General features: G+C 36.3%; 1 protein-coding gene across 1 annotated transcript in view; it reads right to left on the bottom strand.

Annotated features, from left to right (window-relative positions):
• The window catches only part of LOC103917280 (vacuolar protein sorting-associated protein 13B-like), a 297,344-nt gene that overhangs the window by 79,481 nt on the left and 208,186 nt on the right, over window positions 1-9,677 (bottom strand). Inside the window, exon 19 of the mRNA XM_009324398.1 lies at window positions 1,726-1,835. Coding sequence (XP_009322673.1) covers window positions 1,726-1,835 — 110 coding nt within the window. The remainder of the gene's footprint in view (window positions 1-1,725; window positions 1,836-9,677) is intronic.

Consider the following 9,677-nt stretch of genomic DNA (forward strand, 5'->3'; position numbering starts at 1 on the left):
TGACAGAGTGGTTAAACATTGGAACAGGCTGCCCGGGGAAGTGGTTGAGTCACCATCCCTGGAGGTATTTAAAAGACGTGTAGATGAGGTGCTTAGGGCCATGGTTTAGTGGGCATGGTGGTGTTGGATCGACGGTTGGACTCGATGTTAGAGGTCTTTTCCAACCTTAATGATTCTATGATTCTATAGTATGCTGTCAACAGTTAGGTTTATAAATTCACATTTAAAATAATTTCAAATGACTAAGCAACTCTCAATAACATTAGAAATGTGATACAGTAATGTGCTGGGCCAAAACCAGGACATGTAATTTTAATCAGAAATAGATCACCAAAACATTTAGAAGGCTGAATAAGGTAATGACACAAATTACAAAATAACTGCTTAATCAAAATTTGGTTAAAAATTTTGCCACTGGTGATCAAAAGCATGGACAAATAAGTTTCCTAATGTAGTCACTAAACCTTACTAGTCACTCAGTATACAAGGGCAATCCAAAGAGAAAGCATTGAGTAACAGCTGATTATATACATTAACATTAAGGAAAGACTTTTATACGAACATTTGAAATAACCAGGGTCAATTACATTTTGAAGAGGTACATAACAGTACTGCAAAAGTAAATAAATGGTCTGTTTTAAAAAAGAGGTATATCAGAAAAAGTTGTGCTGCTCCAGTTATGATGCAGGAATGAAGAACAATTCAACACATTTATAAACAGCGTAAAGTTATGAAAACGATAAAGCAGCAATTCACACATTGAAGTTTTTCAGACAGTGCTAGTGCAGAATGAGCTGAAGGGGACTCAATATTTGACAATTACTACCTAACAAGGTCATCTACACACAAGAAGCAGAAATGTTTACAGATCATGTTAATTCTCCCACTTCAAGGGCCCAGTATGAAACTTCCCTGATGTGCACAGAGTTCTCTAATTGCGAGACAAATACCAAAAGATTCTTATATTGGCCACTTAATAATTGATCACTTATAACTGAGACAGAACATCAGGCTACACAGACCACTAGCTTGATCAATTATGACAAATTTAAGCTTTAGCACATTCTACTGGTCTGCCAAACAACAGTTTAAGTTTAAAATCAGGCAAAACCTGTGTTCTTTCCAGGTCAGGAGTATAGGGCATGAAAATTAAGGTCAAGAATACGTCAAAGAAAACACTGTGCCACACAGACCCACACAGCCTTAACTTCTTGTATCTTTTCCGAGCACTTCGTATGCAAATACGTGTTTTGACATTACATACAGAATCTGTTACAGCGTTCACTTATGTCGTTATGAACTGTATGGTTTATCTCCTGTTAAAATGGGTTTTAATAAGAGTAATGATTTTATAACAAGTTATGCAATTATTTGATAGACCATCCCAAATGGTTAAAACATGATTTACCATTCAGACTCAGGAGGCTTATGAGGTCTCATTAGTTAAAACTAGTTGCAAAATACTGATCCTGAACAGTGACCATCAAAAAAACATTCTCACTATTCTTTTAATTAAACATTATAAATGAAAACACTGTTAAATGAAAACTTTAATATGCAAAACTTAATATTTTTAATAATTCAAAATAAGATCAACAGTATGTGTAGCAAAATACAAGGAACAGGGTGACAGAAAACAAATATGTGGAACAAGAATGCACTACTGGCGTATATGGAAGAGAAAGTGTCCCCTCTCCCCACTCCTTTCCCTCCAAAAATACATACCTGCTGAATGTGTCTACTAGCTCGTTTCTGAGGTTGGTAGATAAGCCAAGTATACAGGACCGGATCGACATTAATTGCTAATCCTTGTACACTGGACAAGAGTACTGCACCTATACCCCATAGAAAATAAAATAAAATAAAATGTAATTTGCTAAAGAATCTCCATATATGTATTCATTTTTCTTGCACACAAATCATCTTTGATGCAGACTTTTGTTTGGATTGGACTTACATATATATTTATTTTAAATTCCAATCAAGAGTAATAATTAAAACAAACTTCAATAACTTCATGAAAGTGAGAAACTTGCCAGTACTGCCAGTGTTATGGTCACACACACACAAAAAAAAGCAGAGAATTGCATTTTGATTTTGCTTATTACAATTTTTTGCAAAGAAAAATGCTTGTTTTCAGAAAGTTGTGTAACTGAATACACACAACACCTTTCCTCAGATTCTCAGCCAACAATAACGTTATGCAAGAAATGAGTCAATGAGATGACCCTTGACAGAAAGAGAAGAATATAATGCAGGACTCCCCCCAGCTTCAATAAAGAAAAACTTGGTCTAGGACAGTGGGTTCTTCTAATAAAGACAGGTTTACTTTAGGTTAGTGTTCTGCCCAAAGCCGCTCAGGACAAACATTTTTCATGTAAATGTGGTCACGAATATTCTTTAGTGGACTAGTTAGGTAAAATAAGGCAAATTTTTGAACTCTGCTAACATTGGCAGTCTCGGTACTGCGAGCTCTTAGGATTTTATCCTAAGTTTTACAATATATCTTATTTTCTTTAAATCTCACTTTTGAAGTCCTAGGATTATGAGACAGGGCTACTATATCTTCATTTCTTACAGGTAAACTTCTAGTTTTCTTATGCTTGTGAAGAAAAACTTACATGGGAAACATTAAGGCTCAAAATAGGAGAAAAACTATTCTCAGTATCCAGAAATCTTAGCATATCCTTCAAGCCAAGCACACCAAAGCCAAATTTATGAAGCACTATTTCCGTTAAACCTGCATTAAAAATCTGATGATTATTAGTCAGGCTTTTGTTTTAACAGTACAGATAAAGTATCTATTGCAGCAGAACTTAATTACAGAGCTGTAAAATTCAGAAGCAAATGGATTAATGTAATACAAAGGTATTGATTATATTGAAAAAGTGTGGCAAGTAGTAATAGGCAGTTATCTTCTCACTTAAGTTTTGCAATTTTACAACAAATAAATAAATGAAATAATGAAATAAATGATGAAATAAATTCAAAACAGAAATCCTGGTTACTGGAAGGTCCCAGCACCAAGTTCTAGAGAATTACAGTAGTACTATAATTCAAAGAATCATAGTTTCTACAGCAATATATACTATATTTACTCTGAAGTACACAATATAATTATGCAGCAATCTGAATTTAATAATAAATTGAAATAAATTCAGAAAGCTTGTCACACAATTCAATGTACTTTCCAAAAACCAGCAAAAACATACGCCTCAAAACACATAATATATCACCAAAATAACAGGACGGGAGGGGGGGGGAAGATAAGTTATGAGTTTATTGTGTGTAACAAAATTTTAAAACCAGCTGAATTCCAAATGGCAGAAGACGCACCAACCTGGGGCAACGCAAACAAAGCCTGATGAGTACAATGGGAAAATGGCAGTCAAGAAATACACAAAGATAAATCATCCGCCTAGCACAGGCTTGGAGCTGGAACACACACTGTGAGGAACTCCTATACACAGACTAGTCTATGTGATCTGATGGCTTTAAATGTCAGTAATAAACCTTAGAAATAAATCTGCAATTTAAGGCAAAGCCGATGTCAAGCATAAAGTAAAGGGGTAACGTGCAAGTAAGAAGAGCAGTGAATATGCCTTGCGGTAGGATCTGGAGGAGACTAGAAAAAGGAAGGAAAAGGTAACAGAGGACTGGTAAAGTATACACGACGATCATTAGCTTTTATAAGATACTTGGATGCCAAAATAAGAGAATCCTGCATCTTTAACAGATACTGCCTGTTGTCAGCAACACTTAATGAAAGGTTTAATGTATATGTGATGTGACAAGTGGGAGTCAGAGACCTCCCAAAGAGTGAGGAATACAGTCAGCCTACAGGCAAAGTCAACAAAAAAATCCCACATTTGTAACAGACTCCTGAAAAGAAAAAAAAGAAAAAAAATAGTGTTACTGTAGCACATGATGCTAGTTACTCAATTTAGTTTCTTGTTTACTGCAAAAAATCAGCTAAAACTAAGAAGTTCAATACAATTAAGTCATGCTTTGAACTGAAACTATCTTTTCACTTCAGTGAAGTCACACTGGCACAATCCCATAAAACTCTAAAGTAAGGTAGAACAGAGAGCAATATAGTTTCTTTTTCCAGTTGCCTTTTGTTGTTGATAGCTTATGTCTGGGAGAAAAAAACAACAAAAAAACCCAGTACAAGTAGTCAGATAAGCAATTACATTATTTGCCTTTCAGTTTGACTGTCAGGTAACTTTGGCCTCCTATCAAGCCACTTCTGTCACATTGAATTACTGAAATTTACTGCCATATTTGCTACTCATACTATATTCAAAGAGCAGTTTAATCACCTATGTAAAGTTGTTTTCTGTGTAACAGCTTTCTTCAATATAAATAAGTAGTAGACAAAGAAAAGTTTCTCAGATTTGCCCCCTCCCCCAAAAAAAACCCCACTGTTAAATTTGTGTTTTCATGCCAAGAAATAAGAATTCCCCCCAGTTTTCAAGGAAGATCTCACTGATGTGAGGACCAAGCTGTAAGTTGGCAGCAGACTCCTTACATGGCTAAAAAAAAATTAATTGCTATTTTGTCTCTGTCAAAATTGAATGCTTGAGTTTCCTGGATTTCATTAAGATTGTGGTGAACTTTCTTTTCTCCCCTCCCCTTTTCTCCTTTTAATTAAATTTACATTTCAGAAAAAACAGACCTTAGTCCCATACCATACTAGGTTTCCTTTCCAGATCCCAGTTCTTGCCAGAGCTATGTATTACATCTATCTAGTAAATTACTTGAAAAGTAAGAATCGAACCCAACACCACATAATCTTTGAACGTTTGAGAATTTCCTCAAAGTCACGGTGTCATTTGCCAGGCACAGTTTGGGTAAATAATTTCTTTCCTCCCCAACTTTCGTGTCTCTCCTAAAGGAACGAACCGCGGGGAGGCTGCAGGCAGGCAGCAGAGGAGGACGAACAGGAGGCAGCAGAGCACAGCTGCGCTTGGCACTCTCATCCTGCGGACAAGCTTCTTGACAAGCTTCCTTGGACGGTGACAGCTGCAGCAACAGCACTCGTCTTCCCAAGGGACCGTGGGGCCTGCAGAGGATAACCTGGGGCCTCCTGCGCTGGGCTTGGCTCTGCTGCCACCTCCTCCCACCTTGAGTGCTGCGCAAAGGCTGCTGGAGGAGCAGGGAGGCGAGGCGTCACTAGGCGGGGGCTCTAGCCCTACCCTCTCCTTCAAAAGCGAAATTCAAGCATATAGTAAGTGGGACAAAAAGGGAATATGGTACATTTCTGGTGAGGCGGAAGAGGATACCTGGGGGATGCAGCTGCAGAGAAAAGAGGCCAGAGGTAAAGGCAGGATAGGTGAAACAGGGCAGAGTGGAGCAGCAGAGTGGTGGTGGTCGTGCTGAGGGATGCTCAGCCGTGATGAAAGAACAGGAAAGGGCTTCAAATATCAGAGAGGGAAAAAAAAAGGATGAAGGCAGCAGGATGGTGAAAGAGGAATGCAGAGGTGAATGAGTGCTTTGGGAAGGAGAAGGGAGGTGGCAATACTTGGCAAAAACGGCTGTCGTTTTGGAGAAAGAGCCTTGTGAAAGAGTAAACTGCATTACTGAGTCACTCCCAACATTTTGGTGAAAAAGATTGACTAGGAAGAGTAGACAATAATAGTTCAGTCATAAATTTACTTATCGAAACTCAACATTTAACACAACAACAACAATATACTATGATGCACTAGACATTGAGAAGCAGCCTTGCTACGTATGTGGAGAAAAATGTATTTTATCTCTGCAACAATAAAGGATCACCCTGGCAGAATTCTTTCTAAATTCTGCTCTGTGTGTATGCAGTATCTAAACACATCTATATTGCTATTTCCAGTAAAAACTTTCAGTAAAACATTTTAGATATTCCCCAATAAAATGAAGTGAAAAACCTCTACAGGAAACTGAAGTTTAAGTTATAGTTAATGTACACTTTCTATCGGGGAGGGATCACAAATATGAACAACGGGAATTATCTACAATAAAAACTAATTCTGACAAGTTTTGTTTATTTTTAGTAACTAAGTAACTAATGAAAACATTACACCATCTTGCTATATAAACTGCACCATGAATTATTTTAGCATTGAGCTCATGACTCCTAGATGTCTCAGGACACATGAATGATAAGCAGGTGCTGACACAGGTTGAGTTAGCATCGTTAGTTTAGTGTCCAATTATTTTAAAGGACAACAGAAAGAAGAAATAATCTTCTTACTTATTATCTTACTCTTTTGAAGGGCATTTCCACTAAGGCATATTATAAAAATGCAGATCTGCATATTACACCCAAATGAAGAGTTCTTTTTTATAAAAGTATATAGGTAATTCGTTCTTTCTGCTAGTTGCCTCATAACGGATGCACTGGAAATCACTAAACGTGGAAATATCTCTTTAATTTTAGCCTGGGAGTCAACTAAGGGAAAAAGAGTGCTCTTTACTACTCTGCTTACTGCCAAAATGGCTCACTTATCCACATTCCAAACCAGGCTTTACCAATTAGCTATCCTATGGTACCACAGCCATTTTCAGTCACATCCCAAGCTGAAGAATGAGAGCTGAAGTAGGAGTTAGAGATTGCAGTTACACAGCATAAAAATTAAACATGCAACCTTTTTGTCCACTTTGGAATATCAACAACAAGCCAATATGATTGTCTTGCAAAATAATCAGCTTATCTAAGAGACAGAGTCCTGCATTTCATCCTGAATTGCCAAGTCAGACAAGGGAAACAGATATTTCAAGCCACATCAAAGTTAATGTGATTGTGAAAAATTATTTTTACATTATACCAGCTACAATAAGTTAATAAATTTTGTCTAACTACTGAAATATATGTCTGCATGTCTCCCTATTCAAGGTTGACTTGAATGATTACAGATGGTCTTTTATGTAAACATTATCCCAATTTTATCTCAGAGAAAAATCTCCAAGTCTACTGTACTTTCATAGAGTTTTACGTTCACCAAGTGCTTAAAATAACTAAGATCAATTAGTTTAGTTGCTTAGACCAATATTAGAATAATTCATTAAAACAGAAGTAGTGGGGTAACATTTTCCCATGAACTAAGGCGCTTTGGTCTGTAATATCAAACACAGTTCCTTTATACAACAGTTATTCGTTGCTCAAGCATACACCCCCCCCCAATATTTTAACATTATTCCTTTTTTTAAAAAAAAAAAAAAAAAAAAAAAAAAAGCTTTTGATCTTTGCAAACATTCAGTAAGAATGTACTTCTGCTATCATGTATCATGACCTTGTAACTCTCCTACTGAGGTTTATAGCAGAAAAGCATTAAGTGCTGAAACAGAAGAGGTCAGCATCATTATTTTTATTTCAAAAACAGAGAAAGTGAGGCAGAGAAGTGAAGTTATTAAATCATACAGCAGTACCCAGAGACAGAATTCAAATGTTAAAGTTATGTGCCACAGCTAAGTACCTACTGTAACTAGTAGCAAAAATAAACGTAGGGGTGTGATTTGTGTTAATCATAACTCTAAATCACACAGGCCTAATTTCAATTGAAGGTTCTGATAAGCCATTGTTAGGGTTAAAGAAAAGAAACATCCTGTCTCCATCAATATACATACCCAAATACTCACAAATGCTGAATTATGGAATCAGAATTATAGTCAAAGACATAACATAATAAGGCAAAACACAAAACTGGTGAATACACTGGTTAACACAAAGGGCTGTATGTCAGGCACCATTTTCCTAAAGTACAAGGAGCCACATTTCTGCAAATCAATCTGAAGCAAGGTATATCAAATCAAGGTGTAGAGAACAACCCTCAGTTATTTCATATCATCTCTGCCCTTTGATGTTAAGAATGGAATTGAGTCCATTTAGTATTTTGTCTTTCTGACTGAGGAAAAATGTTATGACATGCTGAGATACAAGTTTTCAAAAAATGCTAGAATATTAATATTTAACTTGTTTGCTATATGTTTTTGAAGAAAAAAAGTATCTTGAAAGGCTGCTTCATTTTCCAAAATTCATTTGACCAAAATTTTAATTTCCTTTAGAGAATATGGTGATGTGGGTTCAGGGAAACAGTTTAATAGGCAATAACAATCAAGAAAAATAGCAAATGTGTAGGCAGCTGTAGTATATAGAAATATCAACTTTATTTGGATAATTACTGAATTGTCTCTATAAAAACATAACAGCAATATTCCTATGCTGAGCTGCATAGCACTTCTTCCTTAATTTCTAGATTTTTAATGCAAGAATGTCTCATTCAAGTATCATTTCCTCATGTTCACTTTTATTTCCTCATGTTCACTTTAAGGTCCTGTTTATATATTTAATCATCACACTTACTATTCTGTAAATATAAGGAGAATGAGGAGCTCTAAATTAAACTGATGGAAAGGACTATACAGATAGAAAGCAAGGATATATTACAATGACTTCAAAACCATATTGTCAGTGAGTGAATAAAATGATATGAACATTTTAGAAAACATGAAGTGTTTAGAACACTTGGTTTGTTTTATTCATTAAAAAAAAAAAAAGGGGGGGGGGGAAACCAACGTTCAAGTTGCCCAGAGAGTTAGGTTTCCACTCAGAAAATGCAGGGTGGCCCAAACTGACTCCAAGCAGATGCTGCTACCCACCCGCATCGTGCTGTCTCCAGTATTCAGAAACTCAGCAGTGCTTACAACTAACCACTTCAGTTTACAAAGTTATCTACCAAAGTCTAGTCCTTTTGTCTTTCCCCCCCCGCAAAGTCCCACTAGAAAGCTATCTAACATTTGATGTCATAAATCTAATCATCAATCTGACTCTAAGACTGTGTTTATTATGAAACTTCATGGATAAGATCTGCTCTGCTAGCATCGCGATACTTTCACATATAAAAGAGTTAGTTCTCCGGCTACCAACAGTTCTGCCTCTGTATCTGATACCACCATGATTATATATATGACAAAGATTACTTAGACCTCTAACTAATGCCATAAACGACATTAAATTGATTATGCCTGACCAGGTTTTCAAAATGCTGATAAAGGTTTGAGAATTTTAGCTCATTCAGCTCTGCGACAAAAGAACTCAAATACCTGTTGTAACGTCGAGGCTGTTCCTTTTCACTTTCCATATGGAACCAGTACAACTCACAGTTACTCACTCATATGGATCAAGAGAAGCTGTACATTCCATTAAAGTAAAAAGTTGTTTGGTGCTCTGAAGAAACTATGAGGCAATTTTCCTAATTTTTTGTTTGCTCTACTTCGCTGAGACCTCCTCGATCCTATTTTAAAGGCTGTTGTGGCTATTTTTCAGATTACAAAGACTTTTAGTCTCACTTGTAAAATGCAGTAATTCCACGGAATGGATTTCTGATGAACTACTGAAAACAGACATCTTCTCAAGCAGGCTAGAAATAAAGCGTTTATATGGATGTTTTCTGTTAAACAAGAATTTTGCTAATTCCTGTATTTAATGGACTGAGATTAGAAATGAGAAGAGTAGGGCAGCAAATCCCTTCTTTCATTTGATCTCAGGAGTCTAGTACTACTTTTGGATCATATTCTATTCTGCAACAAAAATGTGAACAAATTTAATTATAAAATAAGAAATACTATGGCTCAAACCTAGCATTCTCCTAAGGAATCAACAAGCATAAGGACAAAGCAGATATAGTTACATAGTC

This window comes from Pygoscelis adeliae, unplaced genomic scaffold, assembly GCF_000699105.1.
Source record: "Pygoscelis adeliae isolate BGI_AS28 unplaced genomic scaffold, ASM69910v1 Scaffold145, whole genome shotgun sequence".
NCBI classification, from domain to species: Eukaryota; Metazoa; Chordata; class Aves; order Sphenisciformes; family Spheniscidae; genus Pygoscelis; species Pygoscelis adeliae.